This window comes from Antechinus flavipes, chromosome 2 (genome assembly GCF_016432865.1).
Source record: "Antechinus flavipes isolate AdamAnt ecotype Samford, QLD, Australia chromosome 2, AdamAnt_v2, whole genome shotgun sequence".
Taxonomy (NCBI): Eukaryota; Metazoa; Chordata; class Mammalia; order Dasyuromorphia; family Dasyuridae; genus Antechinus; species Antechinus flavipes.
The window spans coordinates 388,255,028-388,271,676 of NC_067399.1; the positions used below are offsets into that span (position 1 = coordinate 388,255,028).

The 16,649-nt window shown below is 37.1% G+C and overlaps 2 protein-coding genes across 7 annotated transcripts in view; one reads left to right on the top strand and one right to left on the bottom strand.

The window, feature by feature from the left end:
• The first annotated feature begins 626 nt into the window (after positions 1 to 626).
• Positions 627 to 12,915, top strand: PAIP2 (poly(A) binding protein interacting protein 2). Of its 4 annotated transcripts, none has more exons than XM_051978498.1 (5): positions 627 to 1,415; positions 7,888 to 8,051; positions 9,051 to 9,230; positions 10,217 to 10,326; positions 11,856 to 12,915. In XM_051978498.1, exons 2-4 carry the CDS (start codon positions 7,914 to 7,916, stop codon positions 10,304 to 10,306), a joined length of 408 nt encoding a protein of 135 aa, XP_051834458.1. In that variant the 5' UTR covers positions 627 to 1,415; positions 7,888 to 7,913; the 3' UTR covers positions 10,307 to 10,326; positions 11,856 to 12,915. The 4 variants fall into 4 exon arrangements, 3 of the variants coding, with proteins under 3 accessions (XP_051834458.1, XP_051834460.1, XP_051834459.1); XR_007950759.1 differs by having other exon boundaries at positions 635 to 1,415; positions 9,516 to 10,326; XM_051978499.1 differs by lacking the exon at positions 627 to 1,415 and adding an exon at positions 6,494 to 6,664.
• SLC23A1 (solute carrier family 23 member 1) overlaps positions 3,349 to 16,649 on the bottom strand; it is a 38,319-nt gene continuing 25,018 nt past the window's right edge. Inside the window, exon 15 of one of the 3 annotated variants that reach the window (XM_051978497.1) lies at positions 3,349 to 3,440. The gene's annotated coding sequence lies outside the window, so the exon portion shown is untranslated. Of the gene's footprint in view, positions 3,441 to 10,650; positions 10,978 to 16,346; positions 16,578 to 16,649 lie in introns of those variants that run through there. The other 2 variants (XM_051978494.1, XM_051978496.1) reach the window with 2 other exon arrangements.

Genomic DNA, 16,649 nt, shown 5'->3' on the forward strand with positions numbered 1-16,649 from the left:
TCCAAATGTTAATAGTACACTTTTTTGAACCATAGAAAAACCAACAGTGCCAAACAATTGTATGATGGACAAGATGGCTTTAAGCTACTCGAAGGAAAGATGATAACATTTAAGTACTTGAATCTCAGGACTGTTTATTTCTTTTAAGACTTAGGTATCTGGGCTTTGAGAATTATAATGGTCAAATGAGTCACCAAGTTACTTCAGATTCTCAAAGTTTTTTTTTTTTTTGTTAGCTTAGTCTACTCCCTCAGATTTGTCAGTCCCATCCAAATTCTCTCAGCATTTTTATACCTCATTCTTTGCTAAAGAGCTGTCATCCCATCTTCTTAACTAATTTTTATCCGATTCTACAGATTGAGAGCATTACTCCCTTTCTTTATGGTAGATATCAACTGTTCTTTAGAGGCCAAATCTTTCCCCAAATTCTGGAGTATAATGCCTTATCCAAGATATTGGGTTTTCAGAAAACTTATAAAAATTCCGCAGCTGTAGAAAAAGGGCCACTCTGAAGGGACAGGATGGATGAAAAGAACCCTATTTGAGCACATAAGCCGCTGCTGAGGCAAACGATTAACAGTAAAGGGGCGTTACGCACCTGACTTAACTTTGGATTTGGGAGAATGATCCTCCCAACTCGGGCGTCTGAGAAAGGAATTCTCTTTTTGAGGCAGGCTTTATCAGGTTTGCATAGCATCTACTCTTCAGACCTCAGATTAGACTTCCCAGGAGCCCCTTAAGGACCCTTCACGGTCTCCCTTTGTGTCTTTTAAGTCCCACAAGTCTCAGAACTAAGTCCAGGACAGCTATCAATGATGCAAGCTTCATTGTGTTATCTGAATCTGTACAGATGTGGGCCGTTGTGTGCACCCGTTAGTCATCCTGTCAACTCTCCCTTGAGGTTACCTCTGATAAGAGGTTAGAATTTCGTCTCAGCCCAATGAATGACCTTCGCCCGGCCCTCTTTTTCGGGGTCCTCAAGTCTTCGCTTCTGTGGAATGGGTTGGGGGCTTTTCTGACACAAGGATATGTACTGCCTTACCCTAGGCGGAACTCGGAAATCCTGATTCCCCTGATAACCACCCGACCTAAGAGTTGAGCCTTGGGGTCCGGTGCAGGCCGATCTGTAGCCACCTTGCGGCCCGAAACTGGTGTGGAGAGGGAGGAGCTAGGTAAAGAAGAGTCGGCGCGCGCTATAGCTCTAGTGGAAGGCAAGGGAGGGAGGGAGGGAGGAGGAGAATGGGGGCGGGGCCTACAGCGGAAGTGAGGTCACTTCCGGGCTGGGTGTTTGTTTGGGACTGGGGAAGGGAGGCGGCGGGTGAAGCGCACGTAGAGCGGGGGGAGCGGCGCTGCCTGTGGAGATCCGCTGAGGCCGACAGGACTCGCTGGCTGCCGTCCCCGCTGCCGTGCACTGGGTGAGGGGGGCCCCCTCCGGGCGGTACGGCGGGAGGAGGGGGCGGCGCAGCAGTGGAGGGGGACTCCATGACGGCTGAGGGAGCCTCAGAGGCCTTGCGGGCTGGGGGAGCCCCGGTCCCTCTTGGCCTTCGCGGGTGTAAGGGGCGGAGGACTCTGTCTTCTCCCCCACGAAATGGCGGTGACTTTTTTTATTGTCATGATTTATTATTTGGGTTCTCGCGGCTTTCCATCCGGGTCTTTGGTCGCGCGCGGGGGCTGCCGGGATACCAACCTTTCCCTCCGTCCGCTCCCCCCTCCCCGCACACACCTCTCTCCCCACTCCCTCCGCCTCCCACCGCCACCCGGGCAACAAAGCTCATTGTTTGTCCCTGTCTGCGCCTGCGCGTCACCACGCGCAACATTTTCCCCTTCCCTTCCACCCTTGCCGCGCCTGCGCAGTTTATTGCCAAATCTAAGAGGGGTGGGCGACCTGGTGGGACATCCTCAAAGCACTCCAGGAGGGAAGGGTAGAGAAGCTGCTTGTAGCCCTTTGAGCCCATTCTTAACCGGCTCATCACTCCTCCAGCTTTAAGTGATTGTAGCACATGTTTGGGACACGTATGCAGGTGTACCCAAATCAATGGTACCCGTCGCTCCCCAAGCTGCTACATTGTTTTTATCCCTCACCTGGGACTAGGTTTGCGGGACAACGTGGACTGCGCAGCAGCCCAGCCAGGTCATTTGCCGCAGCACCTTAAAGCATTGTACTGGCTTCTAGTTTTGGTTGACTTTGCAAATCACTAAAAACTGCTTATCAGATGCCTTGAGCTCTTTCTGTGAGAGATGCAGATAAATACTTGGGGAAGGTTGGCTTTGTCAACTTTTCCGAGTATATTTTTAAGTTCTTCATACAAAAATCATGTGTTTTTGTTGTAATTGCTGTTCTATCCTTTCCAGCTTTGTGAAATTAAGAATTTGGAATTCTTTCCCCTATCCTTTTTTTGGAAATTTTTAACTTAAATTTGACTACATCTTACAGTTAAAAGACGACACATGAAAGGTATAGAGCAAGATGTTTTTCAGGTTAATAAGATAGTGATTTTGGTTAAGCTTCATTAGCATACTAGGTGGTCTTTTGATAATCTTACCTATGCACCTGCATAAAACATGATTTTTCTGTTTTGGGGGGAGAGGGCAGTTGGAATGTCTGTGCAGAGCTGAACTATGAGAAGCTTATAAAACCTAAGTTGGACTAGGTGAAGAGTGTAAGGATTTTTTAAGTTTATTGATACAGACACAATCTATTCTAATTTTCTAGAACCAGACACCAGATAAGATAGAAAGTGTCTTCTCGAGTATTTCTTAGATCTAGCTCTTGTCTTCAAGGAACTGATGCTCTTAAATGTAAATATGTACACGTAAATATGTACATCCCAAAATTAGAAATTTGAGTGCACTTGATTCTGGTGTTTGGAGTTTCTTCATTCCTTATAATTGGGTTGGTGATTTATTAGTAGGAGGTGTTCTTTTGAATCTTACCTATAGTCCCAAGCCATCCATAAACTTAGTGGTCCCCTCTTGTTGAATTGCTGGCTGAGGTTGGGGTACAAATTTGTTGCTACAGAATGGAGTTGTTTTTGTAGACCCATAACTTGGTGTTCATTAAAATAGCATATTCTAAAGGTCCTATAAAATGGACTCAAAACATATTCAAACATGGAAACTTATAAAATCTTATAATTTATAAAATGTTACTCAACCACTACTACTACTGCTGCTGCTACTTAAGTCTTCAGGTAGAAATATGTACAATTTGCATGTTTTTCACATTAATGCTAATAAATTTTGTCCCAGGTGGTTGCACTGTGGTTCATTGTCTGTGATAAAATCTAACATGATATTAGTCTGATGAGCTATTTGATAAATATTATCATTCAGACTTTCTTGCAGTAGTCATTTGGAAAGCTTTTATTTCTTGCAGGAACTAGCAAGGATTGCTTACTTACTTTGGAGTCACTGTCATCCTGTCAAAATTATAATTTTCCCTGAAATCATCAAAAAGAAAAAAGAGTTTAATCATTTTATTCTCTTAACATTTGAGGATTTTAAAAATCATACCATTTAGAATTTTCAGATTTCTTTTAAAGGTCTTCCTGCAAATTTTGAACTGGGTCTTATGGCTATCATTTTTACTAAGCATGGTATCATCTGCAAATGACTCTAGATTCCAGTGTTGTTTAATGTTTTTGTTTTTTCCTTTGATCTTTATCTTTCTCTCCAAAAGAATTTTTATTTAAGAAGAGATGCTAATCTGGTAATATAGCTGAATTAAGTTCTAGAAGAAATTTTCTATATACAGTAACAGCTCCTGGATTAAATTATAATGCAGACACATTATGGAATGTTCGATAATAGTTTTATATCCTGCCTTGTATTTCCTTAATTCTGGTTAATTGTTCAGCATATGCCCATATTTGAATTAAGCTAAAACTCCCAAATTAGAAATCCAAAGACCAAATAAAAGTTCTCCCTAATTGAAATTGAAGAAACTGTGTTAAAAGATAGGGTGCTGAATTTGGGAGTCAGGAAGACTTGCATTCATAGCCTGTTCTCAGATACCCTCTTAATTTAAACGTGTGATCTAGACAAATCTCAATTTCCTCAACTATAAAAGGAAGGGATTGGAGTAATTGTCCCTTCTCGACTCAATCCATGAACCTAATGACTTTGTCAGAGTCCAGGTTTGGAATTTTTTTAAATTTTTGATTAGGATTTGTCACTTCTAGCACCTTTTTCCTTCGGTTATAAAAGCTTTTGTTAGTTTGTACTGGCCATTCAAATCTGAGTCTAACAGGAAATTGGGCTCATAAATTTTCATCAGCCCTGCAATAGTAGTATTACCAATTTAATTATCTAGCTTAATAGGGCTATCTTCAAGTCATGATTACTTTTGAAATAGAAAATAAAGGAAAATTATTGCACCTTGGTTACTTCATTTGTGTCTGCTACTTCACTTCCACAACAGGACAGATGTGAAGATTAAGTGTTTTAGAATGCATTGGAAATGTCAGCTAATAGTAATGATCAATTTCTAATAAAGCTGAGAACATGAAGTTAAAGATTTATGAGGTTCTAAGAAAGTAGCCTTACAATGATACTGTTTGAGGATGTATTCTGATGGAAGTGGATCTCTTCGATAAAGAGAGCTAATTCAGTTTCAATTGATCAAAGATGGGCAGAAGCAGCTATACCCAAAGAAAGAACACTGGGAGATGAATATAAACTGCTTGCATTTTTGTTTTTCTTCCCGGATTATTTATACCTTCTGAATTCAATTCTCCCTGTGCAACAAGAAAACTGTTCGGTTCTGCACACATATATTGTATCCAGGATATACTATAACCTATTCAACATGTAAAGGATTGCTTGCCATCTGGGGGAGGAGGTGGAAGGAGGGAGAGGAAAAATCGGAACAGAAGTGAATGCAAGGGATAATGTTGTAAAAAATTACCCTGGCATGAGTTCTATCAATAAAAAGTTATTAAAAAAAAAAAAAAAAAAAAGAAAAGAAAGAAAGTAGCCTTGAAGAATATGTCTGGTACCAGAAGGGTAGAGAATTTAATTGTAGGAGGAAGGAATAAAATATATTCAATCTCACCAGCTATCAAGCCCCTTAATGATAATAGCATATTCTGGGAGTAGGGGACACTCACCCCTCTGGCTCCCACTTGTATCGAGGGACCAAAATCTAGTCAGCAATTGTTTCTTTCATCTTGTGCGTAAGATGTTGTTGTAGTAGTAGTAGTAGTCATGGTCATCATCATCATCATCATCATCATCATCAGTGTCACTTATTGCTTGTTAATTCTTGCTTGCTGCAGTTATCAATTACTTGGAACAGCCCTACTTGACTAAAAATGATCCTGGTCAGCTGCTTGTCTTTTATGGCCTTCAAAGCCAGATGTGATTTGATGAGGTGATAATGGGCAAAAAGCTGACCTAGCTTCTGTCTAACTGCATTGTTTGAAGCTTAAGACCTATTTCCTAATCCTTTCCTTGCTCAGCCATCCTTTAGTAGTTGCCATCAAGAAAGGAGAGGAGTCCCCTGATGTTTTCTAGGCTCCCGAACTTGCCTAGGCAGGTTTCTCATTGTGTTGGCACAAACTTTTGCCCATAACACTTGAAAAAGGCTTTAATTCAGGGCTTTTGCTAGGTTTGATTCTGTATGATACTCAACTGAGTTAACTAAAGCATATTTGAAACCAAATTAAGTATTTCAGTACATATGGTTATATGTCTGGTGTCCTTGTATATAGTTGCTGGCAAGTTAAAATATGATTGGGACATCCAGTTTTGGATGGTCTTGTTTTTTAATACCCTAAGCTTAAGAATTTTATGTTGCATTATGCAAGGAGATAAGGTATCTTTGTACTTTAATATTGAAGTTTTTGATAAAGTGGGGTTCATTTTCTATAAAATTTTAAGTAGAGGAACAAAAAGGTTAGTTGCTGTTAAAGACTGTTAAAGGATACCTTTGAATGTAGCTTAATTACACAGATTATTGAATAGTCCATTTATATTTAGTTCTATCTAATTGTAAGGCAGGCTAGATCCTTGTTATTAGTAATATTTTTAAGTCAGGTCAACATTTCATGAGTTTATTGGTTATTTGACAAAAACAGGGAGTTCTCTTTGAATTTTTTTTTAAGTTGGAGGATTTTATTAAACATGTGAACTCAACCTGCAAATACAGCAGTTTGAAATTAGTTGTTTCTTTTGACTTAAATTATAAATATAACAACAGTAAAATATTTCCATCATAAAAATTAATTTTCTAAATCCTTGTCTTATCTGCTTTCAGAGTGCCATGCTTCCCACCCCAGCTGATACTGAAATTTCTTTTTCTATAGTTGTCATCTATTGTGGACTAAAGAATCCTGAACTTGGAAGGAAAAATTGAATAGATTTCTTCTACATGGTTTGGGTTTTATCATAGTGAAAGAGGCAAATGAACTTACTGCATCATAGTGCATCAACAGTTCTTTACAGGTGTTCTATCATTATTCAACACCCTCTCTCACCCCAGTTGAAAGTAACTAGGATTAAGGGCCAGTAAAGTGGTGGGGAAGGAGCTTTATGGCTGCTTTGTGAGTAGTAACCCACAAAAAGCCTAAGGGATAGCGTTTGGGGGAAAAGTCATCATTTAAACCCCTTGCTGTGCCTCGCTCCCCAAATAAAACTACATAAAACAAAAGATTGAAGTTATAAGGTAAACCTTTGTTTATTGAGAATAAGTTTCAGGTTTATTTGCGTACATTAATATTTGGGAATACAGACAAATCTCCAGACTACATTATGAAGTCCCGGCATCACATATGGCAGATCAACTTCTCTTTTGAATTTTTATCCAAAGAACCACATTTCTGGTAGTAAATCTTAAGTTTCAGGAAAGGCAGGGGTAGATGGGTATTTTAAACTGCATACTGTCTTTTTCCCTTTTGTTCATGATTCATTCAAATTACTCTTCAAATTATTAATAAAATTCCCTTTTAACATTATCTTATAAAGTTTTTTAGGACTATAAAGCATAAAAATTTAAACTTAGATGATTTATTGCCTGTATTCAATCTAGTCTCTAACACTGCCTTGTGTGACACTTAATATGCTCAGTTCCCTTTAATGTAAAATGAAGGAGGTGGAATGTATATCCTATCAGGATCCTCCCATTTGTAAATCTATGATCTTATGTTTATATTAAATATTTTCTATTAGCAGAGCGTGATATATCCCAGTTTTAATAGAAATTGTAAACATTTGAAGGAAGGTAGTTATATGCCAGAATTTTTGAAGGTCCTGAGAAAGAGGGTTATCAAGTGGAGTGACAATAGAGGAGAGATTCTAGAATGGTGTTTCATAGCGTTCTCCAGAAAGCGTATAACACTACAAATACACTACTTCTCCAACAATCTGAATTTATCGGGACTAGACACAAACTCAGTTTTGTTTGGGGTTTTGAATTTTTTGCCCTATTTAAAAATATATTTGGTTTATACAAAGGGAATCAACCTAAAAATAAAATTGACTTTGGAGAAATTAATTTGATCACTAGCCTTTCCAGGGTGAGCCTAGTTCTGTTGTAAAGCAAAGGAATGAATGGATTAAATGAATAAAAAAATAGTAAAATTCTGAGGGACTTTAGAGATCATGTAATCTAGCTCCTTTGTTTTATATTTAATTGCAGGTCTCCATATTCCAATTCCAGTGCAGTCTATGTTAAGATCCCCTTTATTTAAAAAAAAAAAAGAAAGCAGATTTTGAAATTGCAGGTCATTGTTCATTCAAATTATTTTAGGCAAATTTCGGCAATTCCTAGATAATTTCTTGTAATGTAAAGCATTTTGAAGTGCTTTGTTGGTTTATGTAACCTCACTAGAGTGTTTGGTAGAGTGTTTCCTTCACAGTCTCAACTAACTTTAGCCTTCTTTTTGTAAGGTTACAAAAACAACTAACATACAACCATGAAAGATCCAAGTCGCAGCAGTACTAGCCCAAGCATCATCAATGAAGATGTGATTATTAATGGTCATTCTCATGAAGATGATAATCCATTTGCTGAGTACATGTGGATGGAAAATGAAGAGGAATTCAACAGACAGGTTAGTGGTCATGTTTTGTGTAAAGATTTTTTTCCCAGAACTGTGCTTTTTCCAACCTTCGAGTAAAGAGACTTCTCTATGCTTGTTGGGGAGTTCTTACCTTATAATTTGCAACTAAGACAAAAATGAAATTGGAGTTATTCATATAGAGAATGCCCAGGTGAGGTAACTCTTTGTGTCAATGTAGTTGTGCTTCTTTTTTGGGACATAAAATGTTTGTTACCTGAAAGATTAAGAGGTTTAGTGACTTGGTCATCATCACATAGCCAGGCTCCTAATCAGAGGAAGGACTTGAACACAGATCTTTCTGCCTTCCAGACCAACCCTCTATCTACTCAGCAAGGCAGGCTCTGATGACTTTGTACTTTCTGAAATTTGGATTCTTGCTAAGACATAATCCAATTATACTAGTGTTACTATATCACGTTAAACATGTGGGCAAGAACCTGGACAACTTCTCAAAAGGCTTATTTTCTTCAATTTCAAATTTTAGACCATAGCTACTCTCTGAAAATGGTGAGTTTCTTGGATACTCGCATACGTTTTATCAGTTCATCCTATATCACTGGAGTTTTGTTCAAGATAATCGTATATCACCTTACTCTTTAAAATTGTGTTGGACACTGTCAGTTTCTTCAGCATTGTTCTAAAAAATAATGTAAGCTTGGTAATATTCCTCTTAGAGCTTGATCTTCAAATGAATACTCCTAAGTAATGACATTGTATCCAGTAACCAGTATGGCTTCCTCACAGCAGATGAGTAGGTCAAAAGCAATGCTCTCTGCTTTGTCTTGTTACTTCTCTGACAGATACAAACAGTGGAGGAAAGAAAAACATTCTGTTAATATTAGTATCTTTATGGCACTGATTCTTAATCTTATCTGATAGTTCAACAATTTTAAAAGAAATCTCATTAGAATAGAAACAGAGGGGGGAATGTTGTTTGTTTTTAAAATGTGCTTAAAATTTTTAATTGAAAGATTCATTTTATCTTGCTAGATTGAAGAGGAGTTGTGGGAAGAAGAATTTATTGAACGCTGTTTCCAGGAAATGCTGGAAGAAGAAGAAGAACATGAGTGGTTCATTCCAGCTCGAGACCTCCCACAAACTATGGACCAAATCCAGGACCAGTTTAATGACCTTGTCATCAGTGACAGTTCTTCTCTGGAGGATCTTGTGGTAAAAAAAAATTTATTTTCATCTTTTTAAAATTTAGTTCATCTTTGCTAATTTGTGGGAAAACCTATTGAGAAGAGGTGCTAAGGAGTGGAACTCAGTCATTCAGAAGACTGAGGTTCAAACCCTACTTATTACACTTTAATAGTTGTATGACCTTACATAAACCATTTAATCTTTCTGAGCCTCTTTATTCATCCGTAACATGAGAGGGTTGGACTAGATGATCTCTAAAGTTTCACCAGTTCTAAAATCCTCTGATCCTGCTAATTCATTTTTTTTTTCCAGAAGTAGTTCTTTTGGCCAAAATTGTTGTGGTGCTTTCTCCAAAGCTTGAGATTCAGTGATGGATTATATTGGTTTGAACTGCTTCAGCCCCAACATGGAATAAAAATTGAGGTCTCCTTGATGCTAGTCTCATATTAAACATTTATTTATTCCTGGTCTGAGTCACTTAATCTCCCTGTCTCATTTCCCTTTCTAGGAGGTCTAAATGACTTTAAAGATTTGCTTTATTTATATTATCTTTAAAGGGAGGGCCATGATGATTATTAGTTGGTTGAGAACAAGTTTATGTAAATTTAAGAAATTAAATTCTGGTTCTAAGTATTTGTACACCCATTCAGTCATTTTAGCATCAATGATATTTTTATAACCTAAAGTTTTTGATTCAAATACTCCAACTCATTATTTTTGGTTTTAGATTTGAGTTTAATAATCTCTTAGCAAAAATTAATTGCACAAATGTTTTTAAATTGTCTTTCATTTTTCATTGTTGACAGCTATTAATATACAGGATTCGTATTTGCAATAATAGAAACACCCAGAATTCTAATAAAAACTAAATAACATCATTTAGTATGGGGCCCATCAAGTCTTTATTTGATTAAATTCAGTTTCAGATTAAGATAACTAATAAGGCTAAAATCAAACTAGGAAACCTAGTGAGGACTGAATGCCAGCTTTTCTATCCTATTTACAACCCCTAGCCACTCTGGAATTCACTCCCAGTCTCTGAAACATCATATGCAGCTGTTGCTTGGTCACTGAGCTTGAGTACTATTCCGAAGGGCTACTAGAGAACATTGAAATTTACGGTGTAAGTGTGTCCTTTGTTATAATAAACACAGAGCTATTGCTGGAACAAGTACTTTTATTCTGAGTAATTTGTTGAAATGTCTGCCTGTTTAAAGCTACGTTATAATTCAGTCAATAAGTAAATATTTATCAAATATCATCTTTTTGCAAGGAAGTGCCTAGGTATAAAGAATACAACTTTGGATGTCACTCATTATGACTCTACAGTACAGTGCTTGGATTGTTCAACTTGAATACCTATGGGTATTACTTAAAATATGAAGGATCTTAATTCTCTTTAGTTGCCAAAAAATACGTATGCATTTTGGATTATTATGATATGGGGTTTTTTTTTTTTTTAATTTTTATTTGGGTTGGGGGAAATACATTCTGACCAAGGAAATGCTTATTATGTACCAAATATGAAAATGGAATTAAGCTCTTGCCACAGGATATTGTGTAGGTAATAAAGTATCGCTTCTAGCTGGTAATCTAAAAACCAGATTCCATCTCTCAGGCCCACATATCCCAGGCCCTGGAGTGCATCCTGATGCCTTTCTCTTCATAAGTTGCCAAATCAAGAGGTGGTAGAAGAATTTGTGAATTCAAAGGCATCCCTTTGTTCCCTTATGCTTTGTCCTCTGGTTTGTGTATTTGCACGTCTGGGGAAAGCCTAAAAAACAATAGAATTTTAGAGCTATAAAAGACCTTCGAGATCATCTAGCCCAACTACTATAATTTAGAGATGAAGAAACTAAGGCATATATAAAGGAAATCCCTTGCCCAAGGTCACACAACTAGTCTGGTGATCTAGAACTAGAGTAGGAGTAGAACATAGGTCTCTTGGCTCCCAGTTTAGTTTAGGCTTTGTTGCAATGAACATTGCCTATAGGATTTAAAAAACATTAGCTTTCTACATAATAAAGGAGAAGACAAAATTAATCTTTTTACTTAATAGTTTTGATAGTTTTTTCATCTCTAATACTTAAAAATAGTAGAATGACTAATTTTGAATTTTACATCTTTCAGCTTCCAAAAAGGCAATCAGGGAAAGGGAGTAGCAAAGAGAAACCAGGGTTTAGATAATTTGCAAATCAACATGATTACTTGGTTGTTTGCAGTAAAAAGCATTACATCAGAAACTTTTGTTAATAATACATAAATACCCTATTACAGTATCTCTAACTTTCAGAGGTCTTAAGATTTTTGGTGTTCAAAGAAAAGGAGACATCATGATTACATCACCATAATCTTTTGAGCAATCATACTGTCAGTTAATACAGAGTGTGTATTCCTGATTAAAATATAACTTCCCTGAATTTTCCAACCTGTTTAGAATAGCTTACATTGCTTTAATGTCAGGAAGATATCACATTTGGTCTTTACCTCTTTTGTCACTGGAGATGTGGAGTTAATGACCGATCTTCAGAATTGAACCTTGAATTGTTGCTTTGCCTTGAACTTAAAACTACTTTTGCTTGTGGGGAAATAATGAATACTAATGAGCTTTTAGGAGCAGTCTTTTAGTAAACTTGCTTTCTTACTTTCCAGGTCAAGAGTAATCTGAATCCAAATGCAAAGGAGTTTGTTCCTGGGGTGAAGTACTAAATATTTGAGTAGACGGGGCCCTCTTTTGGTGGATGTAGCACAATTTCCACACTGTGAAGGCAGTATTAGAAGACTTAATTGTAAAAGCTCTCCCTTCTTGTCACTGTGTTACACTTATGCATTGCCAAAGTTTTGTTAGTCTTGCATGCTTAATAAAAGTGCTGAGACTGTTATTAAGTAAAAAGCTGTCAAACGTTTACTGAAAGTAATTGGACCTTGGCTTGATGTGAAGGACAGTGAGGAAAGAAGCACCAGTCAAGTTGTGACAAATCAGACAACCTCTGAAAGAGATTTAGAAATTTGACTAAATGATTTGTTTTAATTGAGACTAAACTGGTCACTTGGTGTTAACCAACACCTGTTAATGCCTTAACTTAAAAAAAAAAAAAGTCAATTTTGAAAGTAAAGTTCTAATTGTTATACAAATTACTTCGTTCAGACTTCAGTATTGTTAAAGTATTGTATTTGTCCCCGTGGAGAGAAACTTATACTTCAAGAATAGACTTGGTAATGAAAGAGCTCCACGCAAGCCAGCTGGTCTCGAATGGCTTATGAAGTTACAGAGTAACAAATGGATGGAAACTACCCCCTGATTTTTACATTATGTTATCATGTTAGAAATGTTGAAACCCACTCCTAATTATACATCCAAGGAGGAGTGTAATTTGAAAATTACGTCATCTTCCAAGTTCCCCAGTACTTCATAGCTGTGTCTATGTAAATTTTAGCATATAACACTTAGTCAAATTGAACCAAGGAAGTCTTAGCATTCTGATTTGAGTGGTGCTTTTCCCTTGCTTTGTTAATCATCACTACACAATAGTCTACAGCACAACAACTTTTCTTTTAACAAAGCTAGAACAGTTTTGGCTTCTTAAACTTCATATTTGGGTAGGTTAAGCTGCCATACGTGTTCAGTGTGAATAGTGTTTAAGTTGAAAATATTGTAAAAAAATTATATTTTTTCAAAAATATTTAAAAAAATAAATAATAGTAGAACTGAGCTGATGGTTGTGTTTATTGGATGCAAGAATTCTCCCCTATGGAGAAAACTACTTTTTATCTGTGGGCTCAGTAACTTGACATAAGAACTGTCACAAGGTAAAGGAACAAATAGGCTTTATTGGATTTCAAATTGTTGGGCACATACATATAAGATTATCACACTGGATGTGCCTCTCTTTTGAAATAAACATGTAAAGCAAACTACAGGCCTGTCCCTACTCTTTCTCAGAGTCCTCATGCTGTAATTTAGAACAATATTCTGTATTTCTGACCTCAGAATAAAATGAAGATTTCTCCCTATTTCTTTCTAATTGTAAGGCTCTTCTAACTATATCCCTTTGCTCACATGTGTCTGTGACTGCCTGGAATCTTTTCCCCCATTCCATTTTCTTACGTATCATGTGTTAGTGGATATAGTTGGGCTTACAGCTTTTTCACCTAGACCTTTTCCCATAGGATATTCAGTAAGATCTTTAGTTGCGGTAGTTTATCAGTATCTTACTCAGTTCCTTCTTTTACACACAATCATGTTTCTCTGTTTTATACTCTTTAGGAAATAATATCCCATGCATTTGCTTTACCCAATTTAGATTCTCTTGAGCCTGACATTGCTAATCATACTTATCTACTGTCCCTGAGGAAAAATCAGATTTTTCTGCATTCACAAGAAGAAATGATTTTAGGGGTTTATTTGGCATTTCTCCAGCAACAGGAAAACCCATGTGAAGGTTTGATAAAGAATAGGATCTGCAGCAGAATCTTCTTCTGCCCCAAATTTTTCATGGTAATGGGACTCCCTAAACCCCTGAACCATGGTGTCAAATGATCTCTGATATTACTTAAATGCTTTGTTCCTTGCAAACCAGTTTGATGGGGGTGTATTGTGTAGATATTTGGAAAGAAGTTTCAGATTATTGATGCTTGATTCATTCTTCAGTAGCTGTACAACTGTGCCTCTATTACATTGTAACAGTTTAATACTTTAACTAGCCCCAGCTGTCTACTGTGGATTTGTTACTTAAAGAAGCTCCTCAGATAACAACTAGTCATTATCCAGCATGAGCTACATACTGATACAATAGATAGAACACTAAGAGACTGTACCAGAATAAAATAAGACATTTATGCAAGCATTCTTGACTATATGATATCTTAATACTTTTATCAGGGGTGTAAAACTAAAGATTAAAAGTACTTAAATGCTCAGCTGAAACCAGAATCCAACTTGAAAAGACAGTGTGTTATCATGGAAAGATTGCTGGGCTTAAAGTCAGGCAAGATCTAGTTGTGAATCTTGCTTCTGACTTAATACTAATAGTGGGACCTCAAACAGCAAGTTATTATACCTCAAATGAATCTGTTTTTCTTCTTCCTAATATAAAGATAATTATATCGACTTCATGGAGCTGTTATAATGGGTGACTGAAAATAATTATATATAAAGCACCTTGCAAATCTTAAAATTACTATATAAAAGCAAGCTGCTAAAATGCTACTGATTTAAGTTGGAATTGTAGAAATGACACAAATTCTTGAGAGGACTCCCATTTTTCATAATAAAAACAAAATTGATGTATCAACTGAATGTTAATGGTCACAGCATAAAAAAGATTAGGTCATATATTGTTTGTAACTATAGCTAGGAAAAGAATTCAGGGACAGAGAAATAAAGATTAGGAAGCAGAGTCAAGATGATGAAGAAAAGGCAGCAGTGTGCCAGAGCTCTCCCCAAATCCTTCTGCATACCTAAATATAATGTCAAAACAAATCCAGAAACAGAATCGACAGAAAGATGAGTTGAAATAATTTTCTAGCCAAAGACTACTTAGAAGGTCAGCAGGAAAGATCTGTCCCACCTGGCTGAGAGTGGAGCAAAATCCAGTACTAGCTGTGCCAGCACAACCCCAACCCCTACCCCAACAAACTAGGAGTAGGTCTTGGTAGCTGCTTAATCAGCAGCAGCAATGGTTCCAGAGCTCTCAGCCTACAGATAGTAAAGTCAAACTGGTCAGAAGGAGATAATGGGTTTTTTTGCTGGCACTTAGACAGGATTCTTGTTGTTTTGCCCATAATTCTATGAGAATCACGTGCACTAGCACACAAGCTTGTGGCCACAGTAGAGCAGGGACCCTCATCATAGTTTCATGATCGAAAAGAATGCTTTTGTCACAGATCAGAGCATGGGCCAGAAAATTAATAAACACTTCTCCTACCATACCACCTTGGAAGAAAAGTCTAATAATAGACTGGGAAAATGAGCAAACAGAAAAAAATAACGATCATAGAAAGTTACCATGATGACAAGGAAGATCAAAACACAGAAGAAAATAACAAAGCTACATCTAAAGCCTCCCAAGAAAATTAGGAATTGGTCTCAAATCATAGAAGAGCTCATAAAGGATTTTAAAAGTCATGTAAGAGAGGTAGAGGAAAAATTGGGAAGAGAAATGAAAGTGATATGAAAAAGTCATGAAAAAAAAATGACTAGCTTTTGTAAAGAAGACGCAAAAAATACAGAAGAAAATAACGCCTTTAAAAACAGACTAGGCCAAATATTAAAGGAAGTACCAAAAAAGCCAACTTGGAGAATGCCTTAAAAAACAACTAGCAAGGGGTACCTAGGTGGAGCAGTGGATAGAACACCAGCCCTGAAGTCAGGAGGACCTGAGTTCAAATTTGCCCTCAGACACTTAACACTTCCTAGCTGTGTGATCCTGGGGAAGTCACTTAACCCCAATTGGCCCAGCAAAAAACAACAAAAATAAAATTGGCAAAATGGAAAGAGAGGCACAACAATTCACTGAAGGAAAAAACTCCTTAAAAAGTAGAATTGGCCAAATGGAAAAGGAGATACAAAGACTCACTGAAGAAAAGAATTCCTTAAAAATTAGAATTGAGCAAATGGGAAGTTAATGACATTATGAGAAATAAATACCTAAAAATCAAAAGATTTTTAAAAACCCTGAAATGTCTCAATGAATTTAAAAAAAAAATTGACCTGAAAAATAATCTGGGAGAGAGAATTTTAAAATTATTGGACTATCTAAAAGCCATTATTTAAAAAACAAAAACAAACAAACCAAAAAAACCAAGAAGATGCTAGACATCATCTTCCAAGAAATTATCAAAGAAAACTGTCCTGATAGTCTAAAACCATTTGGTAAAATGGAAATTGAAAGAATTCACCAATCACTTGCTGAAAGAGATCCCATAAAGGAGGGAATATTGCAAGTAGCCAAAAAGAAACAATTCATTTATCATGGAGCCCCAGTCAAGATAATGCAAGGTCTTCTACGTAAAAGATCAGAGTGTGGTGTTCTCTTCTTTAAAATATAATGGTTCTCTGGGAGCAGGTTTCTTGGGGAAGTTTTCTGGAGGCAGCCTTAGTTTCAGTTCAGAGTAATAATCACCCCAAATACAGCCAGCTGATAAAATCCAAATGTTTATTTTCTCCTTCCTTGATTCCAAGAGCTCTTGCAGCTTGCCCTTTGCTTCTGCCTTTGCTTTCTTCAGCCCCCAGCCAGCACAAAGATGGAAGATGGAATGACTCTGACTCCACCTCCAAGAGTGGGCTTGTGGGCTTCTGTATCTCCCAGAGTGCCTCTGTGTCTGTCCCAGAGTGCTCTTTGGCCCTAAGAGCTTCTTGCTTATATGAGCTCTCTAAAGGTGTGAACACAAGCATTGTTTCTATCAGTTCCACTTAGTACCTTGTTTCAAGTTCTGGCCCATAAC

What these genes read in the sequence shown, in the direction of transcription:
- PAIP2 (XM_051978498.1), top strand. Translation starts at nt 7,914, where the DNA reads ATGAAAGATCCAAGTCGCAGCAGTACTAGCCCAAGCATCATCAATGAA. An exon ending in AAGAGGAATTCAACAGACAG is followed by an intron (nt 8,052 to 9,050) that starts GTTAGTGGTCAT and finishes TTATCTTGCTAG; the next exon opens with ATTGAAGAGGAGTTGTGGGA. An exon ending in CTTCTCTGGAGGATCTTGTG is followed by an intron (nt 9,231 to 10,216) that starts GTAAAAAAAAAT and finishes TACAACCCCTAG; the next exon opens with CCACTCTGGAATTCACTCCC.